This window comes from Lissotriton vulgaris, chromosome 9 (assembly GCF_964263255.1).
Source record: "Lissotriton vulgaris chromosome 9, aLisVul1.2, whole genome shotgun sequence".
NCBI classification, from domain to species: domain Eukaryota; kingdom Metazoa; phylum Chordata; class Amphibia; order Caudata; family Salamandridae; genus Lissotriton; species Lissotriton vulgaris.
The window spans coordinates 1,242,278,338-1,242,300,748 of record NC_141697.1 but is presented as its reverse complement, the minus strand read 5'-3'; the positions used below and the strand labels follow the sequence as shown (position 1 = coordinate 1,242,300,748).

General features: G+C 52.7%; 1 protein-coding gene across 1 annotated transcript in view; it reads left to right on the top strand.

Moving 5' to 3' along the window:
- The window catches only part of LOC147693172 (peptidoglycan recognition protein 1-like), a 45,786-nt gene that overhangs the window by 11,147 nt on the left and 12,228 nt on the right, over positions 1–22,411 (top strand). Inside the window, exon 3 of the mRNA XM_086939418.1 lies at positions 8,765–8,966. Within this exon, the coding sequence (XP_086795544.1) occupies positions 8,765–8,966 (202 nt within the window). The remainder of the gene's footprint in view (positions 1–8,764; positions 8,967–22,411) is intronic.

The window sequence follows — 22,411 nt, the reverse complement described above, 5'->3', positions numbered from 1 at the left end:
GGAAGTTAATTCGCTTCGGAACAACTACTTTGGTAGGGAACATCGCATGTTTTTTTATTTATGAGCGGTGCACTATTTAATGAATCATTTTTTGTTGGGGCTGATATCTGGCCTTATTGGCTCGTGATGACTACATACATAAGATATAGTTGCGAGCATACAGTCTATGAGTGGCATACATGTCTTGGAGATAAGAAATTGTACAAAGAGGTGGCTGTTATGGTCGCTGTCATTGCACGTCTTTGAAATTGCCCTATATGTGGTTGAAAATGGTAACAATCTAATGTTCGTTATTCGCTGTGTCTGAAATTCATTGTTGATTAAAGTGGTAGGGGTGTAAATGTGGAACAGGAGGCCTGAATCTGGTGTCTCTATTGTTATGAGACTGATAATATATCTTGTGGTTTGATTTTCTAATCAGGAGCAGTATTAGTATCAATGATGACACATGATAAATTCTATGTATCTTACAGCCTTCACTAAAATTTCTGTCTTTACGGGACGCAAATGAGTCTGATTTAAAACTAGTAGAAGTGAACTGCTTTGGCTTTTCTGTCTGAAAGAACCTCCTTTGGAAACCCCACTCTGGAGAAAACTCCAAGTAGGGCCCTTGCCACAACAGGAGCTGTTGTGGTCCTCAGGGGAATAGCTTCAGGATACCTGGTGGCATGGTCCACCACCACCAGTATAAATCTGTGCCCAGATGCTGTTTGCGGGTCCATCGGTCCAACAATGTCTATCCCCACTCTTTCAAAGGGTACCCCCACCAGAGGTAGTGGTATCAGGGGGGCCTTTGTTGTGCCACCTGATTTGCCACTGGCTTGGCAGGTGACACAGGAGCGACAAAACTCCTTGGTATCTTCTGACATGTGAGGCCAGTGAAAGTGAGGGACAAGCCTGTCCCAAGTCTTATTCTGGCCTAAGTGTCCTGCTAGGGGAATATCATGTGCCAAGGTTAGAAGGAAGCCCATAAATTGCAGAGGTATGACCAACCTCCTGGAAGCACCAGGCTTGGGGTCTCTAGCCTCTGAGTAAAGGAGCCCATCATCCCAATATACTTTATGGGTACCTTGAGCATTCCCAGCAGCCTCAGCAGCAGACTGCTGTCTGAGGGGTTCAAGAAAAGGGCAAGTTAATTGAGCCTGCCCCAGATCTGCCCTTGAGGGTCCCCGTGTCCCCAGAAACTCAACCTGATCAGGCTCAAGTTCCTCAGAGACAGTCTCCTCTTGGATCACAGAATCAGCCTCCTGTGAGGACTGATCCTCAACCTGGGGCAAGTGGGAAGGCACTGCCTTAACCCTCTTGCTCTTTCTCTTGGGTTGTGCTTGGTCTATTGTTCCAAGATCCAGCACAGGTTCAGGTAAGCACTTTTTGGCCTGTGACCTGGCCACAGCAAGGACATGTGCTGAAATCCCTAGCATCTCTGCATGAGTCCTGTACTCCACTTCTGACCACATTAAATCCTCTAGATCATTGCCCAAAAGACAGTCAACTGGGAGGTCTGCACTTACCACAACTCTCTTGAGGCCATTTATCCCTCCCCAGGAGAAGTTAACAACTGCCACACTATGAGGAGTAGTGGCATTGCTAGCATTGGTCACCAGGTAATTATCACCCAGTATAGGTTGTCCAGGGTCCACAAAGTTAGGTGTCACCATTGTGACACTGGCACATGTGTCCCTGTAGGCCTTAGCCACTTTACTATTAATCAAAGGCGTCTGCCTGTACTTGCCCAGAGTACTGGGACTCATAGCAAGGGACAAATCCATGTCCCCATCACAGATCAAGACTGCCTGAGTAGGAACTCTGACTAGGCCAGGCTCCATCTCAGTACCCATGGTTAAACCCACTATAGCTTTAGTTTGGGGACCACCACTGCTGACTGTACTAGGGGATGCAGTTGCCTTAGGGGCTGCAGTGGCAGGGGCTCCACCTTTCTTAGTGCACTCACTAAACCAGTGAGAAACTGACTTACAGTAATTACACCAAGGTTTCTTTTGGCCATCATTCTTCTTCTTTTTCTTTCCATTTTGGGACCCCCCCCCCTCTTTAGTACTATTTTGGGGGCCTGAAGAAGACTTCTGGTATTTTTGTTTCTGATCTCCGCTCTTCTGGTCTGCCTTCTTCTGATCACCACCTTGGTTCTGGGGCTTCTGCTTAACCCTGGTTCTGACCCATTTGCCTGCCTTCTTTCCCAATTCTTGGGGAGAGGTCAGATCTGAGTCAATCAGGTGCTGATGCAACAACTGGTTCTGGCAATTATTAAGGATCTTTCCTCTCATTATTAGATTGTACAACCCTGTAACTTTACTTCCCATCAACCAACCTTCCAGAGCCTTAGTGGCACAATCAACAAAGTTAGTCCAGTCCTGAGTCTGAGTCTTCTGGGTGTCTCTGAACAACAACCTGTATTGCTCAGTGGTTAGGCCAAACCCTTCAATAAGAGCACTCTTCAGGACAGAGTAGTTTTTAGCATCCTCAGGTCTAACAGTGAGGAGCTTATCTCTCCCTTTTTCTGAAAAGGAGAGCCACAAGATTGCTGCCCACTGATCCTGAGGAACCTGCTGTACCATGCAGGCTCTCTCAAGAGCAGTTATCCATTTGTGGATGTCATCCCCATCTCTGTAGGGGGACACAATCTTACTCAGGTTTCTACTATCATAGGACCTGTCTTTATCCTTGGGGATAATGCTGCCACCAGTGGGATCTAATCCACATAACTTTTGCTCCCTTGCTAAAGCAAGTTTAGCTTGGGCCAGGGCTATCTCTTCCTTTTCAATCTGAAGTTGGACAGCTCTCATCCTAGCCTCATGTTCCTTTCTCTGGGGGGGAAGTCATTCCCCTTTGAGATCCCTGGAGGCATTAGACTGGTTAGATTCCCTGGAAGGAGATCAGACCCTTCTAGTGCCAGGGTTAAGTCTACTATTGGGCCTGGGAAGGTGGACACCTTCAACATTCCCATGTAGGCTTACGTTGGCCTGGCTCAATCTTCTAACTTGAACCTGGCCATCCTCCCTCTGATTATCTGACTCATCTCCATCCTCATCATCGTATTCCTCTTCAGGATCAACTTCTGGGGCATCAGTATTATCAGGTGGGTTTCCCTCTCCTATCTTACTTGAAGGACCTGTTGCAGATTCCTTCTCAAGATCAGCTTTCTCTAGGATTGCTATGAGGATAGGGATGGTGGGGTTGTGACCCCTTTTCAGCCCCCTTGAAGTGCATAGGGCACTCAAGTCCTTGTGGCTGAGTTTTTCATAACAGGATGGTGCCTTGGGAGGGTCACCCACAGGTAGAGAACTGGAGGGTTCACCTGTGCCAGGCATGACTAGTGAGGTGTAAGTGGTGCACTTACCTACACTATTTGTTTTCCTACTGGAACCTCTCTAGAGGTTGTAGTCAGGGTGTGCTAAGCCCTTTGGTCTACAACCAATAAGTTCAGTAGAACTTAAGTATGTTAAGCCTTGTTTATATGTACCCAAGGTACTTGATGTGATCTTTCAAATTATATTGTCAAAGTTTACAATTGGTAAAAACAACAGCAAGCTTAAATCCCACCGCTGCCACCAATGTCAGAAGTCGGCCTGGTATATGGTGTTCACTATTCTAGTGAGCACCTTGCACCAGTCCAAACGACCCTTATGGTGATTGGTTGTAAGTCAACCTTATAGACAAGCTATCCTAGGGGTAGCATGGACTAAGCAGCCTTCAGGCTAAACTCAAGAGGGCATGTGAAGCCAGCTGTTTTACCAAACAGAATCCTGTAATATCAAATGAAAGGACACCACACAAGTTATATATTATAGAAATATATGTATTTATTCTCAGAATAATCCTCTATACTCTTTATGAGTCTAGAAGCACAAGCGTTTAAACAAAAGCACAGTAAAACATATGAAAGTTGCACAATTATGGATGAGGCCGGGGGCCACTCAAACCATATACTAAAATAGTGGTATAAGTATCACTAATCGAACAGTGGTAAGGCCTGAGACCTTGGGAATCGCTGGGGCTATTCGGGACTAGCAGTGATGAAGTCGGGAAAATCCCGCGGGACTCGGGTGCAGCACTCAAAGCACACGCATGCACCAATGCAAAGACAATGGTGCGTAAACGTTATCGAGTTACAGTTTTAGGAGTCTTCCGACTGGACTAGAATTACCAAGCTTTGGACTTAGACACTAGAGGTGTATACCAATACAGGAGCACTGACGTTCATGAGTTACCTCACCCACAGGAAGCGGGTGCATAGGTGCCAAAGTGTGACTCAAGAGGGCATGTGAAGCCAGATGTTTTACCATATGCAATCCTTTTAAATACCAAATGAAAGGACACCACACAAGTTATATATTACAAAATATATGTATTTATTTCTAGAATAATCCCCTTGACTCTTTATGAGCACAGGAGCACAAGCGTTAAACAAAGAAAACAGTATAACATACAATAAGCTGCACAATTATGGAAAGGCCGGGTGGCCATTCAAATCATATATTAAGAAAGTGGTATAAGTACCAAGTCACGAACAATGAGCAGGCTTAGGGCCTTGGGAATTGCTGGGCCTACACTGGACTAACGAAGGTTAGGACATAGGAGGCCCACAGGATGCGGGTGCAGAGTCTATAAGCAACTGCGTTTACCATACAAGTCAATGGTGCGTAAAAATCAGAAAGTGTTAGGTTTCGGAGACTTCCGACTGGACTAGAACTTAGCCACTTAAAACTAGGATACTAGAGGTGTAAACCACTATAGGAGCACTGGAGTTATATTGTTACCTCACCCACAGGAAGCGGGTGCATAGGTGCCAAAGTGTATCGGGTTTCGTCGTGAAGTTCAATGGAGCCTGGAGGAAAAGATGCTGCAGGCGGCCAGGAGAGAAGAGTCAGGTTGGATCCAAGGGTGGATCGAAGATGAAGAGTACCTGAAGCAGAGGGGACAGAGTTCGGGTTACTAGCCAGTGACCAGCGAGGAACCAGGAAGGAACCAGGCGATGTCGGGTTGCGATCAGATGATGTTTGAGTGTTTGTCTCCACTGCCATGTGGACCAGGAAGGATCGAGGATGACCAGCTGGTGAACACGAGCTGTCCCATGAAGGCTCTTGCTGTTGGCGGTGTCCGTACTCGATTCGGAGTCACCAAGCATTGGCAAAGGCAACCCACGCAGGACTCGAAGATGTCTTTTTGATCGGACCGGGAAGGTCAGATCGATGGCTCCTTTTCAGGGAACTGGGGCCAGTCTGGAGCAACCAGACCAGCAGTGTAGTTTTGAGGTTTTGTCGTCACAGGGGCCACTAGCCAACGGGCAAGCGACCGGACAACGCGTTGAGCAGGAAAAGTGCAAAAGGACTCCACGCAGCACTAGGAGAGTGTGGAGCGGTGATCTTTAGAGCACAGGCTGCTCGGGGCTGGGGCTTCTCAAACCCCAAAGCACAACATCGAGGGTGCCTCGGGAGCTGCGCTGGAAGCACTTCGTTGACTTTTCAAGGTGGCCGGTCCCACGTCTCTCGTCGCCTCCATGGGTCTAAGCTTTGCTAGGACTGTGGATCGGGCTGTTGGAAGTCTGGGAGTCCAGGTCTTGTTGGTCTCTGTCGTTCGAGCTCCGGCGGGAGCAACGGCAAAGGAAGTCTTGATGCGCTGATGGTGCCTGCTTGCACAAGGTGGCCACTCCTTGACCACAAGGGAGATTATTCAGTCTTCTACATTGAGTAGGATGTCGAATGGTCCAGAGTTTTGTTTCAAAGTTTCAGTCAGGATGATCTAAATTGCATTGGCACAGCTCCTACCTTTATTCCAAATCTAGGGGCTGGATCACCTGCTAGGTCCCTCCTATAGGTGGGACCCAGGAAGGGGGTGGTTACACCTCTTTCCCTTTGTCCAGTTTTGCGCCAGAGCTGGGGCTGGAGTGCCCCAGCACCGGTTTGACCTGGACTATGCATGGGACGCCTTGTGCGGCCCAGGCAGTGTCTAGTTTCATTCAGCCCTCCCTGCCCCAATCCACTATCTCCTGTCTGGGGTGGTGTAACACCTCCCTGTGACAGGATACCATGTGTCCAGGCCTCCACTGCTGGAGTTTCGGTCAGCAGCAGGAGGCCAGACTTGTGTCTGTGGCAGCAGCATCCATTTTGTGATGCTGAGGCTTTGGTTAGATTTAACAGCGTTTAAGCAAAGTAACATGTCTTCTCCCTCTAGAAGGGTGGAATGCTACCCCCGTTGCCAGAACTGGCGATGGGGTAGTATTCCAAAGCGTATGACACCTTACATGACATGTTTTGATAAAGCCAAACCAAAGTTAGCAAGTAACCGCGAGGATTATAATGCACTAAAGAGTATATGGTATGGCAATATCCCAGAACAGCTAAGGGAGTTGGTCCTGAAGGCTGCCGACAGGCTCAGCTCATGATAGAGCACCATCTCACATAAAACCAAGCACTCTGCCTCCTGGATTGTTAAGGCCTGCCATAGGAGTGACTTATAGGTTTATATGTGTCTAGATATAGGTTTAGATATAGGTATACTATATCTAAGCAAGAGGTGATTACACCAACTTGCCCCAGCTGAGTGATCAGCCAGTTGTGTCAATTTAAGAACCAGCCAGGGGTGGCAAAAGATATGCTGCAGCCCCTGGTAGGCCTTGGATGCACCTATGCCCTGGGTACCTATAGTGCACAGTACAGGGGCTGATAAGGTGACCCAATGTCCAATTGGTTATGTACCTAAAGTACATGGTTGTGAATTTAGAGAGAGAACAGCAGGCTGTGGGTCTGATTAGCAGGCCCACAGCCACATTAAGTCGAAAACCAGTGAAGCAAAAAGCAAAAAATGGGGTGAACATAGGAAGGCAGACCCTACTCTCCTACATCCTGGTTAAATCAGAATCCTACCAGAAATGAAGTAGATTTAGACTCTATCAGAAAGACAGTTCAGGATAAACAAACACAAATGAACTCACATTTGATGGGAAAGTGGATAGTAAATTGATTGATATTCTTGCAGGTGATTGGGTTTTAATTAAGAATCCAGGGAGAGTTAACAAAGGTCCCTCAAAATGTTTTGCACCTGTTCAGGTATTGAAAGTTAGTAAGGGAGCTGCATTTGTTGGCAAGAAGGGTTGGTGGAATAAGCGTCAATTAGTGAAAGTGAAGGATCAACAAGCTGAGATCATTGGGGAAAAATATAAAAAAGATTGTCCGGATGGATTAGATTGGGGTTTTTGGTTGAATGAATCAAATGGTAAAAAACACCCTTCTTATCTTGAATCCTTACCTGTTCAATCAGGTAGTCAACAATGCACTAGGAATGTTGTTAATTGTCAAAATGTTACAAATAATCAAATTCATTCTTCTTTTGGCAGACCAATTAGAGCACCTGAAAGATTTAATGAATTTATTAGATTTTAGAATAAGTTTTCTTTTCTTTTTATTTTTGGTTGTTGTTGTAAGGGGAAAGGTGATGTAGTGTAATACTAATGGTATATATTGCGCGGCCTGTTGCCTGATGTATACTCGCGCTGCTGCGCGTGTTATAAACATGTTATTAATTGAATGGTAACACTCGCACATGGGCGGCTGTTCTGCGGTTGGCTATGGTCATCGTTGGCTTTACCGCAGAGCAGACGCTTCATGATTGGGTGGAGTTTTTTATCTTCAATAAATTGGATTATTCACATAAAAAAGGACTCGCTCTTACTTCCTTTGAGCTTGTTACACCGCTGTTTCATCAGAGCTCCGTTTTTTTTTTTCTTTTCAAAAAGAAAATCCTGAAGCGGGATTTTCTTTTTTAAAATAAAAAACATAATGCATCAGTTCTTTTTTGCTGTCCCTTAGTGCCTGGCGGTGACAGACAGTAAACAAATGGCTATGTGTCCACCTATCCTAATTGAGGGGAGGGACATACATCAATGCACTGACAGCCCTTACTCCATCGGGCTGTCGGAAAAGTTTGTCCTAGGTCTTTGAGAGAGTAATCACCTCCGTGGCCAAACAAAAGGTCCGCCCGCATCTAAATCGGGCGAGTGGAAGAGCACTTTGGCAGGGAGAGAACTCCTTTGCCGTTGCAATGGTAGTCCCTCTCCAGAAACATATAATCGGGCCTCAAGTTACTATCAGCTGTAGACTCCGCTGGTAAGACAGCGTCAGAGTTTGGTAGACTGAAAAAGATTCCATTGGAATAAAGGAAGGGGGAGGCGTGTTAATGACACCATAACAGGTGAAGTCCTTCTGAAGCTGTGAGGTCACAAGAGATGACATCACAAACTTGCCTTTCAATCGGGAATGAAGGTCTTTGGCCGACAGCATGATGTGGAAGCCCGGACTAGTTAATTACAAAGAGGGCGTTACTCCAAAAAGAACTCCGACAGAGAGCTCTCTCGCGGGGCCCTTCGGTAACTGCAGCGCCACCCCCATGAGGAGCAACGGCCGATGATGAAGCATGACACCCGCATGGGTGTGTGAGGGCACTTTTACCAAAAGGAGAAATTCCCTCACCTTCACAGTGTTTCGTTTCAAACCTTTTTTATGAGCTACGTTTTACTCACTGCTTCTTCTAGCGACTGCATTGGCCAGCTCCTCCTTTTCATTTCTTTGGGAACAGTTACCCTTGAGTGATGATCACGACGCCTGGACGAGCCCTGCCAGTGAAACAAATGGCGAACTGGAGATAGAGACCCCGCCACTGGGACCGAGGCAGTAACGGGGTCCATGACGGTCACAGGTGCTCTGGGGGGTACCCTGATGCCGTAGTAATATGACTCATTCTCTCCTTGCAGGCTGCCCCAACATTGTCACCCGCTCACAGTGGGGAGCCCGCTGCCCCACCTGCTCCAAAAGGATGAGTACCCCGGTGCCCTTTGTCATCATCCACAACACGGAGGGGGCATTCTGTAGCACCAGGGCGTCCTGCAGCCGCCAGGTCAGGGGCATCCAGCAGTTCCACATGGAGGACAGGAAGTGGTGCGACATCGGATACAGGTGAGGCTCGAGGAAGAGGCAGGACTATGGGGGTCCGCTGAGGAAATATGAGGTGACAGGGTCAATGCACTGAGGGGCTATGGGGTCACAGGGTCACAGCACTGAGAGGCTATGGGGTTACAGGACCCCTGCAGTGAGGGACTATGGGGTCAAAGGGTCACATCGCTGAAGGGCTGTGGGTTCACAGGGTCAGGGGGCTATGGGCTCATTGCGTTGAGAGGCTATGGGGTCACAGGGTCACAAAACTGAGAGGCTATGGGGTCAGAGGTTCACAGCGCTGAGAGGCTATGGGGTCACAGGGTCACAGCGCTGAGAGGCTATGGGGTCACAGGGGCAGAGCGCTGAGAGGCTATGGGGTCATGGGGCAGAGCGCTGAGAGGCTATGGGGTCACAGCGCTGAGAGGCTATGGGGTCACAGAGGCAGAGCGCTGAGAGGCTATGGGGTCACAGGGTCACATCGCTGAGAGGCTATGAGGTCACAGGGTCACAGCGCTGAGAGGCTATGGGGTCATGGGGCAGAGCGCTGAGAGGCTATGGGGTCACAGCGCTGAGAGGCTATGGGGTCACAGAGGCAGAGCGCTGAGAGGCTATGGGGTCACAGGGTCACATCGCTGAAGGGCTGTGGGTTCACAGCCTCAGGGGGCTATGGGCTCATTGCGTTGAGAGGCTATGGGGTCACAGGGTCGCAACACTGAGAGGCTATGGGGTCAGAGGTTCACAGCGCTGACAGGCTATGGGGTCACAGGGTCACAGCGCTGAGAGGCTATGGGGTCACAGGGGCAGAGCGCTGAGAGGCTATGGGGTCAGAGGTTCACAGCGCTCAGAGGCTATGGGGTCACAGCGCTGAGAGGCTATGGGGTCACAGGGGCAGAGCGCTGAGAGGCTATGGGGTCAGAGGTTCACAGCGCTGACAGGCTATGGGGTCACAGGGTCACAGCGCTGAGAGGCTATGGGGTCACAGGGGCAGAGAGCTGAGAGGCTATGGGGTCACAGGGGCAGAGCGCTGAGAGGCTATGGAGTCACAGGGTCAGAGCGCTGAGAGGCTATGGGGTCAGAGGTTCACAGCGCTCAGAGGCTATGGCGTCACAGGTTCACAACGCTGAGAGGCTATGAGGTCACAGGGTCACAGCACTGAGAGGCTATGGGGTCACAGGGGCAGAGCGCTGAGAGGCTATGGGGTCACAGGGGCAGAGCGCTGAGAGGCTATGGAGTCACAGGGTCAGAGCGCTGAGAGGCTATGGGGTCACAGGGTCACAGCACTGAGAGGCTATGGGGTCACAGGGGCAGAGCGCTGAGAGGCTATGGGGTCAGAGGGTCACAGCGCTCAGAGGCTATGGAGTCACAGGGTCAGAGCGCTGAGAGGCTATGGGGTCAGAGGTTCACAGCGCTCAGAGGCTATGGGGTCACAGCGCTGAGAGGCTATGGGGTCACAGGGGCAGAGCGCTGAGAGGCTATGGGGTCAGAGGTTCACAGCGCTGACAGGCTATGGGGTCACAGGGTCACAGCGCTGAGAGGCTATGGGGTCACAGGGGCAGAGAGCTGAGAGGCTATGGGGTCACAGGGGCAGAGCGCTGAGAGGCTATGGAGTCACAGGGTCAGAGCGCTGAGAGGCTATGGGGTCACAGGGTCACAGCACTGAGAGGCTATAGGGTCAGAGGTTCACAGCGCTGAGAGACTATGGGGTCACAGGGTCACAGCGCTGAGAGGCTATGGGGTCACAGGGCAGAGCGCTGAGAGGCTATGGGGTCACAGGGGCAGAGCTCTGAGAGGCTATGTCACAGGGTCAGAGCGCTGAGACGCTATGGGGTCACAGGGTCACGGCGCTGAGAGGCGATGGGGTCATGGGGCAGAGCGCTGAGAGGCTATGGGGTCACAGCGCTGAGAGGCTATGGGGTCACAGAGGCAGAGCGCTGAGAGGCTATGGGGTCACAGGGTCACATCGCTGAAGGGCTGTGGGTTCACAGGGTCAGGGGGCTATGGGCTCATTGCCTTGAGAGGCTATGGGGTCACAGGGTCACAACACTGAGAGGCTATGGGGTCAGAGGTTCACAGCGCTGAGAGGCTATGGGGTCACAGGGTCACATCGCTGAGAGGCTATGGGGTCACAGGGGCAGAGCGCTGAGAGGCTATGGGGTCACAGGGTCACAGCACTGAGAGGCTATGAGGTCACAGGGTCACAGCGCTTTCTTTTTGCTTTATAACATCCTGAACTTTTGTTTGAAACCAGATATTTCCCTGCGCTGTTCAGTGTGGAGGACACATTAGTTTGCTATTGTCTGCCTGTCAAATGATTCCATCATCTCTTTATATAAATGTTGCACACGGCATGATTCAGTCTTTTCTGGGACTTAATTGACCTGAGACAAGTTTTCAGCTGGTGGAGACCAATGAAGATGCTCTCCTCCTCAAAGAAGATACTAGAAAAGCTAAGATAATCTGTTGTAGCTTTTCAACCTATGGAAAAAAGTTCTCTCTGTTGGATGCATTTTTACAATCTCTGGGCCTCATTTACTATATTTTGATGCACGACAACGCAGCAAGCATTCCTGCTGCACTTTTGTGCATCAAAATAAAAGGGAAGTAATAAGCTGTACCTACAAGATACAGCGTATTCCTGTTCTTCTCCCCTGCATCGGCACACAAACAGCAGCGGTGCACCAACGCAGACTCCGATGCTTCATGTTACAAGGGTATCTGCGTTGCGGGGAGGATTGTTTTGTGCAGGAAGGGACACCTATAGAAAAATGTGTACTATCACACCTAAAAAATCATTATGAGGAATTCAACCTACATTACACCTTCCAATCTAGGTTCAGGAAAACCAATAGAACCTAGACTGCAATCCTGAACATAATCGATGACTTACATAGATCTCTTGATGATGGTAAGACCTGCCTCCGAATTCTCCTGGACCTCTTAGCAGCTTATGAGACGGTCAACCTCCACATCAGTATTTCTTACGTATCTGTAAGCGCAAAAGTGACGCAATTCCAGCAATGTGTCCTTTCACACGGGGCAAGCCCCATGTGAAAGGGCCTGCGTCAGTGTTACGCCTGCTGGGAGGCAGGCGCAAGATTTTGACGCAACAGCGTCCTACAAGTGACGCAGTGAAATCTATGAGATTTCACTGCGTCACTTCTACAACCCTTTCTTGCGTCAGAACGCCCCCCCTGCATATATTATACTTGGCGCAGGTATAATGTGGCGCAGGGGTTTACAAAGTGACGCATCTACCTAGATGCGTCACTTTGTAAATATGGCGCAACAAGGCGCATTTTTTACACCACTGGTGCGTCATAAAAAGTGATGCACCGGCGGCGTAAAAGTGCCGCACAGCCTCATAAATGAGGCCCATAATGCCTGGTACATGAGATGCCTGCAAAAGCAAGATGCAGAGAGAGAGAGAGAGAGTTCGGTGTGTGTGTGTGGGACATTTTTGCAAAAACAAGATACTGTGGGGCAGATTTACAATAACTGGCGCATCCCCAGGGATGCGCCAGTTATTGTGCGCCGCAGCTCCGCCACCAATGGTGCGCCGCATTTACAATGCGGCACACCATGGGGCAAAAACGGCAACGGGATTTATTTTGCCCATCTTCCTTTTTCTTCATCTTTGCACATGAAAGCACCTTCAAATACATGAGCTCAGAGTGCTGGCTGTACAAAAACGACTGTTTCTTTTAATAGACTATAATGTTGCTCTATTTATAAAATTGTGGCTGCATGAAGGATTCTTGTGACCACAGTCAGGACAGGAATGGTTCCATGTTAATGTTTAAAAACGATCTCTTTTAATAAAATCTCAGTGCATAATGTGATGTATTAAAGACAACATTTCTACATGTTAGAACTTTACTTCTTTTAATTTGGAAGAGGCGTTTATCGTATTTTAGTGGTGTTTGGTGTATGATTTTGATTGCAAACATTTTCATGCGCCAGCTCGTGCACAGACTGTAAGAGCTGAGTCGGACCTTTGGCTCGGCTCAGGCTCGGCTCGTCCTCAGGCCCTAAGAGCAGAGCCAGATCTTTGGCTTAGCTCTTACGCAGCTCGTCCTCTGGCTCTAAGAGCTGAGCCAGGCCTCTGGCTCTGCTCTGACTCAGCTCGTGCACGGGCTCTAAGAGCTGAGCCGGACCTTTGGCTCGGCTCTGACTAGGCTCATCCTCGGGCTCTAAGAGCTGAGCTGGACCTTTGGCTCGGCTCGTGCATGGGCTCTAACAGATGAGCCGGACCTTTGGATCAACTCTGACTTGGCTCGCCCTCGTCCTCTAAGAGCTGAGCCGGACCTCTGGCTCGACTCTGATTCGGCTCGTCCTCGGGCTCTAAGAGCTGAGCCGGACCTTTGGCTCGGCTCTGACTCGGCTCGTCCTCGGGCTCTAAGAGCTGAGTCGGACCTTTGGCTCGGCTCAGGTTCGGCTCGTCCTCGGGCTCTAAGAGCTGAGTCGGACCTTTGGCTCGGCTCAGGTTCGGCTCGTCCTCGGGCTCTAAGAGCTCAGCCGGACCTTTGGCTCAGCTCTGACTTGGCTCGTGCACGGGCTCTAAGAGCTGAGCCGGACCTCTGGCTCGACTCTGATTCGGCTCGTCCTCGGGCTCTAAGAGCTGATCCGGACCTTTGGCTCGGCTCTGACTCCGCTCGTCCTCGGGCTCTAAGAGCTGAGCCGGACCTTTGGCTCGGCTCTGACTCGGCTCGTCTTCGGGCTCTAAGAGCTGAGCCGGACCTCTGGCTCGGCTCTGACTCGGCTCGTGCACGGGCTTTAAGAGCTAAGCTGGACCTTTGGCTCGGCTCTGACTCGGCTCATCCTCGGGCTCTAAGAGCTGAGCCGGACCTCTGGCTCGGCTCTGACTCGGCTCGTGCACGGGCTCTAAGAGCTGAGCCGAACCTTTGGCTCTGCTCTGACTCAGCTCGTCCTGTCCATTTATTGACTCCCCAACCTCCATACAAACCAACTGAGCTTTACTCTCAGAATAAAGGATTTCCCACAGATCAGGGAAAACCAAATTATGTGACCGCATTGACTAAATTATGCAGCAGTAAAAAGCAAATGATGCTGCATAATGTGACCCTTTTTGTGATGGTGTTACTTCATTATATTGACATTTTTACAAATCCTAAAACTGTCTGAGCAAAGGTTTCACCTCATTAGTACCGTTTTAATGCCCAAAGGTTGCATGTTGTATGTGGTGATTGGATCCAGGTGGTTTCGCTGCTCTTATGCATGAATTTGAGGTGAAAAGGAGCGAGAGGTAGGCTGCTCTTGACTGATTCAAATGTACGGATGGATAGACGCATCTGAGTGCCTTGGGGTCTATGTCTGGACTATTTTGGTATGAGATAAAGGGTGAGAGAATTGATGGGATGATTATACCCCAGATAGAAGTGGCGCTCACAAGTTACGATTAATATTATGTTGTTCAATACTTCTCGTTTTGGGTGCCTAAGGAGGAGGCAATCATCCAACACCTCCAAATTTGGATCAGCCAATCCTCAAAACTTTGTCAAACGCCCTAGCACACCAATGTACAGATTATAACAAGTTAAGGACTTAAAATTCAAGACGAATACAGTAATACATAGGATGCTTTTAATTATTTCTGACTTGTTCTGACTCCAGCCAACACGTGTTTCGTCATTCCGGACAAGACACCCGCGACTCGACCTTCCGATGTGCAAACAGTGTTTCATGCAGTTAAAAGGCCCCTAAGTTCACCCAATCGCCCTCAAAGCAGCTTCTGTAGAAGGAGAATGCGGCACAGCAGTGCCTACAGCACCACAATGCACTTGGCTAAACACAACAATTACGTGGAACAGGAGCGGACGGCCAAGGGGGGGAGGACCATTAAATAAAATCATTTATAGAACCTGATGACCGACTATAACTTTTATCAATAAAGATTCTATTTAAATTGTGTCTTATGAACGGTTTCAAGGCACTAAGAAAATAAAAAAGTCCTTAACGTTTATTTTTTGTAATACTATTTATGTTACAGCTCCTTGGGGCTCAAATGGGTTAGAAAAGCGCAAAGAAATGCCAATATAATAATCCACAGTAACCGTCTCACTCACTGATATTTATAAGGAAACTTGCGTCACCTCTCCTTTGTAGTAAAGAGTGACCAGGCAGCACTGCAGAGTGTTTGTCAATGGAAGAGATGTGCTAACGGGCCATTCATCTGTCCCCTCCAAGCCTTTGACGCCTTGCAGGTGGGCACCCAATAAGAATCCTCCGTGTCCTGGAAGCTTTAGCAGCCCCAGCTGCACCACAGGGGGCGGTGGCGCAGGGATCTGAGGCCCTTGCGGTGCAATGGGCCTTGCGTGTTTGCATTCTGTAAGAGACACGCCAACTTTGAGTCAGCAGCCAGGGGCGGCCTTAGGCATGTGCAAGCTGTGCACTTAAACAGGGCCACCAAACCCCAGGGGCCCCCACACCAATATATATCCTTAATATAATAATCCTCTGAGTATGGATACATATTTCCGTGGCGCCCCCTGGCAGGGATTTAGCGGTGTTAGACGGGGACCCGGAGGGTCGGCCGAGCAAGGGGGAGAGGCCTCCTGGCGAGGACCCTCTCCTTCAATCGTACGGACGAGCAACCACTCCCCCCACAGATGGACGCCACACAAAGATAGGTTCTGTACACTTTTATAGGTAATCGTAGGCAGGTTAACTTGACGATACAGCAGGACCAGGATACGATGATCCCGTCAATTCTAGTCTCTTGGGAAAGGGGGTAGCGGGACAGTCTCAGTACCGGTCCGGTACCGGGGTAGCTGGTGTATAGCTCACAATCCTCGAGCTGGAGGGTTCGCAAGTAGGGGCCGCTGCAGCGCCAGCAGGCCTTCAAGATGGTTCACGAAGGGGATGAGCCGCGGCAGCGCCAGCAGGCCTTCAAAGATAGTTCACGATGAGGATGAGCCGCGGCAGCGCCAGCAGGCCTTCAAAGATGGTTCACGAAGAGGATGAGCCGCGGCAGCGCCAGCAGGCCTTCAAAGATGGTTCACGATGAGGATGAGCCGCGGCAGCGCCAGAAGGCCTTCACGATGGTTCACGAAGAGGATGAGCCGCGGCAGCGCCAGCAGGCCTTCAAAGATAGTTCACGAAGAGGATGAGCCGCGGCAGCGCCAGCAGGCCTTCAAAGATAGTTCACGAAGAGGAGCCGCGGCAGCGCCAGCAGGCCTCCAAGGATGAGTTTGTCTCGGTGTCTCTCGACTCCAGGGTACAACTGGTTTCCTGCTCTGGCGCTACCCCAGTTATAGGTCTGGCGCCCTTTGATGTCCGGACCCTCGCACTTGGAGGTCGGGGGGTCCGGGATGAGGGAGTCCAGACACCCAGCAGGGGGGTGGAGCCAGCGCCCAGGGAGGCTGGGGGCGATCGAAACGTGGCGGAGGGGAGCCATCGACACTCCTTCTTCCATTGATTCGCCAAGTGGTCTCTTTACCCCCTGGGTGGATGGGGGCACCTCGATGTCGGGGCTTGGCTGGGCCTGAGGCTGAGGTCGACCCGTGGCCACGAGGCCTGGTCGTGGCGGGTCCAAGATGGCGGCTGGGCCAGGGCCGGTGGTTCGGGAAGGGACCCGGGCCAGCCGAGAATGTTATGGTCATGAGCCGGAGTTCCGTCGGGGAAGAGCTGGGGGTTGACCCGGTGGGTTGCAGGTGTTGTTCTTGTCCGGGGAACAGGGGTAGCAGTAGTCCATGACCCGCCATGCGGGGAGGGGTCGGGCCTGCCACGAGGCCTGTCCAACATGCGTCCCCCCCCAGCTGAAGGCAGGGAGAGTCACCTATCCTCTTGAGTAATCTCCTCGCCGAGGCGGAAGAAGCAGGACAGGCCGTCTGCGTTGGCGTGATCTTGGCCTGTCCAAGTGAAGTCCATCCCTTGCAGGGAGATGGACCAACGCAACAGCTTCGGGTTTTCTCCCCGCATCTGCATCAGCCATTGCAGAGGACGGTGGTCTGTTTGCACCCGGAAGTGGGTACCGAAGAGATAGGGTCGGAGCTTCTTGAGGGCCCACACCACGGCGAAGGCCTCCCGCTCTATGGTGCTCCAGCGCTGTTCTCGGGCCAGCAGGCGGCGGCTGATGAAGGCCACTGGCTGGTCAACCCCCTTGGTGTTGATTTGGGAGAGGACGGCCCCAACGCCATGATCGAAGGCATCTGTTTGTACTATAAATTCCCGGTTGTAGTCGGGGGCTTGGAGCACAGGGGCGGTGCACATGGCGGATTTGAGGTTCTCAAAGGCAGCCTGACATTCAGGAGTCCAGTGTACTTTTGGGGGGTTCTTTTTGGACGTGAGTTCTGTGAGGGGCCCCACAATGCTGCCATAGTTTTTACGATGCGCCGGTAGTATCCGGTGAGCCCCAGGAAGGCGGGGACCTCTGTTTGGGTTACCAGGGGCTCCCAAGCCTGAATGGCAGCGATCTTGAACTGGAGAGCGGCCACCTGGCCACTTCCCACCTGGCGCCCCAGGTAGGTCACTGTCCCTTGGCCGATTTGGCATTTGCTGGCCTTGATTGTTAGTCCTGCCCGTCGGAGGGCGGTCAGGACCTCCCGGAGGTGTTGGAGGTGTTCTGCCCATTGGCGGCTGTACACGGCAATATCGTCCAGATAGGCGGCGCTGAACTCCTCCAGCCCCGCCAATACCTTGTTTACGAGCCTCTGGAAGGTGGCGGGGGCGTTTTTCATTCCGAAGGGCATCACTTTGAAGTGGTAGTGGCCATCCGGGGTGGAGAAGGCGGATCGCTCCTGGGCACCGGGGGTGAGGCCGATCTGCCAATAGCCCGCGGTCAAGTCAAAGATGCTCAGGTAGCGGGCGGCCCCCATGCGGTCGATCAGTTCATCCGCTCGGGGGATGGGGTGAGCGTCTGTCCGGGTGACGGCGTTCAAGCCCCTGTAGTCCACACAAAATCTGAGCTCTGGGGCGACTCCAGGGGCGGCGGCCTTGGGGACCAGCACGACTGGGCTGGCCCACGGACTGTCGTGGGGCTCGATTACTCCTAGGGCCAGCATCTTGGATACTTCTGACTGGATGCAGGCGTGTACTCGATCAGGTACTCTGTAGGCCCTGTGCCGGATAGGGGGGCTATCCCCGGTGTCGACATTGTGGAGGCACCAGGGGGTGACCCCAGGGATGAGGGAGAATAGGTCGGCAAATTGCTGTAGCAAGTCTTGGCAGTCTTTGCGTTGTGCTGGGGACAGGGCATCGGAGAGGTGGACTCCTTCCACGGAGCCGTCTTTTTCGAGGGTCCTCAGGAGGTCAGGGAGGGGCTCGGAGTCCTCTTCAGCCCCACTGTCGGTAGCCATCAGGAGGCTAAGTTCAGAGCGTACAAAGTGAGGCTTGAGTCTGTTGGCATGGAGGACCCGGAGAAGGTTCCGGGGGGACTCCAGGTCCACCAGGTAGGTGACGGGGCCCTTGCGCTCCACCACCTTGAAGGGTCCTGTCCATTTGTCCTGGAGGGCGCAAGGTTCGACCGGGGCCATGACCCAGACCTGTTGTCCCGGCTCAAACTCAATGGATGAGGCATTTTGATCGTACCAACGTTTCATGTCTTCTTGGCTGGCTTCGAGGTTGGCCTTGGCGAGTTCCCTGAACCGCCGAGTCTGGTTCCGGAGGGTCAAGAGGTACTTGTACACATCAGGAGGAGTTTTCTGGGGGGTCACCTCCCACCCTTCCTTGACCAGGCTGAGGGTGCCCCGGACGGGGTGCCCATACAGGAGCTCGAAGGGGCTGAACCCCAGGGACTTCTGGGGGACCTCCCGGTAGGCAAACAGGAGGCACGGCAGCAGCACGTCCCATTGGCGGCGTAGGGGCTCCTCCAGGCCCATAATCATACCCATGAGGGTGCGATTGAATCGTTCCACTAGTCCGTTTCCTTGCGGGTGATAGGGGGTCGTAAATTTGTAGGTGACCCCACACTGTTGCCATAGGGACTTCATGTATCTGGAGATAAAGTTCGTGCCCCGATCACTGACGACCTCTCGGGGGAAGCCCACCCGCGAGAAGATCCCCATCAGGGCTCAGCCCACCACGGGCGCTGTCACGGTCCGGAGAGGGATGGCCTCGGGATAGCGGGTGGCATGGTCCACCAGGACGAGTATGAACCGGTGACCTTGTGCTGTCCGGGGCTCCAGGGGCCCCAGAATGTCGATCCCTACCCGCTCAAAGGGAGTGGTGACGATGGGAAAGGGTTGCAGGGGGACCTTCAGTTTTCGGCCGCTCTTTCCGCTGGCCTGGCAGGTGGGGCAGGCCCGGCAGTGGTTCATTACATCGTTCCGCATTTTCGGCCAGTAGAAATGGGTCACCAGGCGGCTGTAAGTCTTGTCCTGCCCCAGGTGCCCAGCAAGAGGCACATCGTGTGCCAGGTTCAAGAGGAAGTCTCTGAATCGGAGGGGGACCACCAGCACCCGGCTGGTGCCCAGTTCGGCAATCTTTTGCTCACTGTAGTGGAGCCCGTTGTCCCAATAGATCCAGTTCGCCCCCGAGGCATCCCCTGTGCTCTGGGCTATGGCTTGCTGTCGGAGCCCCTCGAGGGAGGGACACGCTCTTTGTTCCTGGCGGAACTGTTCCTGAGTGGGGCCACCTTCTTGGCGCCACTGGGCCAGCTCCGGGAGGTCTTGGAGTGGGTCAGGGTCTTCGTTGCTGGGCCCCGGTGGACCAGGCTCAGGGGTGGTTTCTTCTGTGACGACCGGCGGTGGAGGTTCGGGCCACTCAGGTTCTTCCGTGGTGGGGATGGCGCGGGCGGCCATGGATCGGGTCGTGGCGCATACCCATTCTGGGAGGCCAAGCATCCCCAGGTGCTCTCTTCGCTCAACGGCTGCCCAGGGGGAGCTCTCGAGATAGTTCCCCAGGAGGCAGTCCACGGGGGCATCGTCTCGGACGGTCACTTTCAGCATGCCCGACACTCCCCCCCACTCAAAGGGGAGGCGGGCCATCTGGCACAGGCTTTCGGAGTTGTCCGCAGACCGTACTGGACAAAGTACGTTGGGCAGGATTTGATCGGGTGTCACCAGATGGCAGCGGACTGCGGTGACACTGGCCCCTGTGTCGCGGAGGGCTTCAGCCCGGTGTCCATTAATGGTGACCAACTGGCTGTACTTCTGCGTGTTGGCTGGGATGGGGGCCCGCGGGACCATGTCCCTTTCCCCTAGACATACCAGGGACATGGCGGCGGGTTCCCACTCGGGCTGGTAGTGTTCGCACTCTTCGGCTTCTTTTTCGCCTTGCTCTTCTCCGAGGGCGACGGCGGTGATCTGGCGGTTCACTGGATTCTGGTTTCTCGGACAGTTTGGATCATTGGCGTAATGGCCGGGCCGCTGGCATTTGTGGCAGACCAGGTTGGAGCGGAATCCTGGTCGCGTCGGAGGGCTTCCTCTTCCGGCCGGGGATGGGGGGTTGCTAGTGGGGGGCACCGTGACGGTGTCCGGGCCCCGACCCTGGCCTCCTCCTGCCCCTCGTGGATGGTGGGGCCCTTGGGAGGCTCTGTTTTGTTCGCCCGGCCAACTCCGGGGGACCCGGAGCTCTCCCATCGATCCGCTTCGATGGCGAGTTTCCGGGGTTCGGTCAGCTTGCTATCGAGGAGGTGCTGCCTTAGTTCCATGAAGCAATTATTGGAGAGGTGCTCCCACACGATGAGGTCGAATAATTGTTCGTAGGTGGTGACCTGGCTGCCTTTGATCCATCCCTCTAATGCTCGGCTATAAAAGTTCACATATTCCACCCAGGTGGTACCGGGGATTCTTTTACAGTCTCGTAATCGCTGCCGGTACATCTCGGGGGTGAGCCCATAGCGAGTGAGAAGGGCAGCCTTCATGTGTTCGTAGGAGGTCATCTCGGCGTCGGGGAGTTGTAGCAGGGCATCTCTTCCTTCGTTGACGAATCTCCCCCACAACCCGGCTCCCCAATCTTTTCGCGGAATTCGGTGGGAGATCATGGCTACCTCGTAGACCTTCAACCATTGCTGGATATCGTCGTTCCGGTAGTATTCTCGGACAACGTCTTTGGGAATGTGGACCTTGGTGTCCGTAAGGGGAGCGGAGCTCTGGTTCTCGGGGACGCCGAGGTCCCTGTTTTGTTGTTGAATTTCTAGCTCTTTTAAATTGTGCTCGTGCTCGTACGCTAGTTTCTTCTCTTCCAGCTCCCTCTGGCTCTTTTTCTCTTCTCGTTCTTCCCGGAGCCGTAAGTGTTCGAGGGTTATCTTTTGTTCTGCCAGTTTTAGTTCTCCATCTAAGCGGAGTCGAGCCAGTTCCAACTCGTGGAGCCGGCTCCTCTCCCGTTCTCGGGCCTCCTCGGACGAGAGGCCCGCTCTTCTTTCTTCTACGGGGGTGGTAATTGTTTCTGGGGTCTCAATGCTTTTGTTTTGGGGTGGGGGCGCTCCTGTCTCCACCCACGACTCCAAGGCATGCTTGAGGTCATCTTTGGTGCTCAGTCCCGTGGTAGCGATGCCCAAGTCTATGCAGAATTGTTTTAATTCCTTGTGGCTGTATTCTTCCAGCCGTTCCATCTGGAATTTTGCGGTTGTTCCCATTTCTTTCTCCGTCATTGTTGCTGTGCGTCGTGGGGCGAGTTACTCTCCGTACGATTATGCGTCGGCTCGGATCGCGCCGCTGGCCACCAATGTTAGACGGGGACCCGGAGGGTCGGCCGAGCAAGGGGGAGAGGCCTCCTGGCGAGGGCCCTCTCCTTCAATCGTACGGACGAGCAACCACTCCCCCCCACAGATGGACGCCACACAAAGATAGGTTCTGTACACTTTTATAGGTAATCGTAGGCAGGTTAACTTGACGATACAGCAGGACCAGGATACGATGATCCCGTCAATTCTAGTCTCTTGGGAAAGGGGGTAGCGGGACAGTCTCAGTACCGGTCCGGTACCGGGGTAGCAGGTGTATAGCTCACAATCCTCGAGCGGGAGGGTTCGCAAGTAGGGGCCGCGGCAGCGCCAGCAGGCCTTCAAGATGGTTCACGAAGGGGATGAGCCGCGGCAGCGCCAGCAGGCCTTCAAAGATAGTTCACGATGAGGATGAGCCGCGGCAGCGCCAGCAGGCCTTCAAAGATGGTTCACGAAGAGGATGAGCCGCGGCAGCGCCAGCAGCCCTTCAAAGATAGTTCACGAAGAGGAGCCCCGGCAGCGCCAGCAGGCCTCCAAGGATGAGTTTGTCTCGGTGTCTCTCGACTCCAGGATACAACTGGTTTCCTGCTCTGGCGCTACCCCAGTTATAGGTCTGGTGCCCTTTGATGTCCGGACCCTCGCACTTGGAGGTCGGGGGGTCCGGGATGAGGGAGTCCAGACACCCAGCAGGGGGGTGGAGCCAGCGCCCAGGGAGGCTGGGGGCGATCGAAACCTGGCGGAGGGGAGCCATCGACACTCCTTCTTCCATTGACTCGGCAAGTGGTCTCTTTACCCCCTGGGTGGATGGGGGCGCCTCGATGTCGGGGCTTGGCTGGGCCTGAGGCTG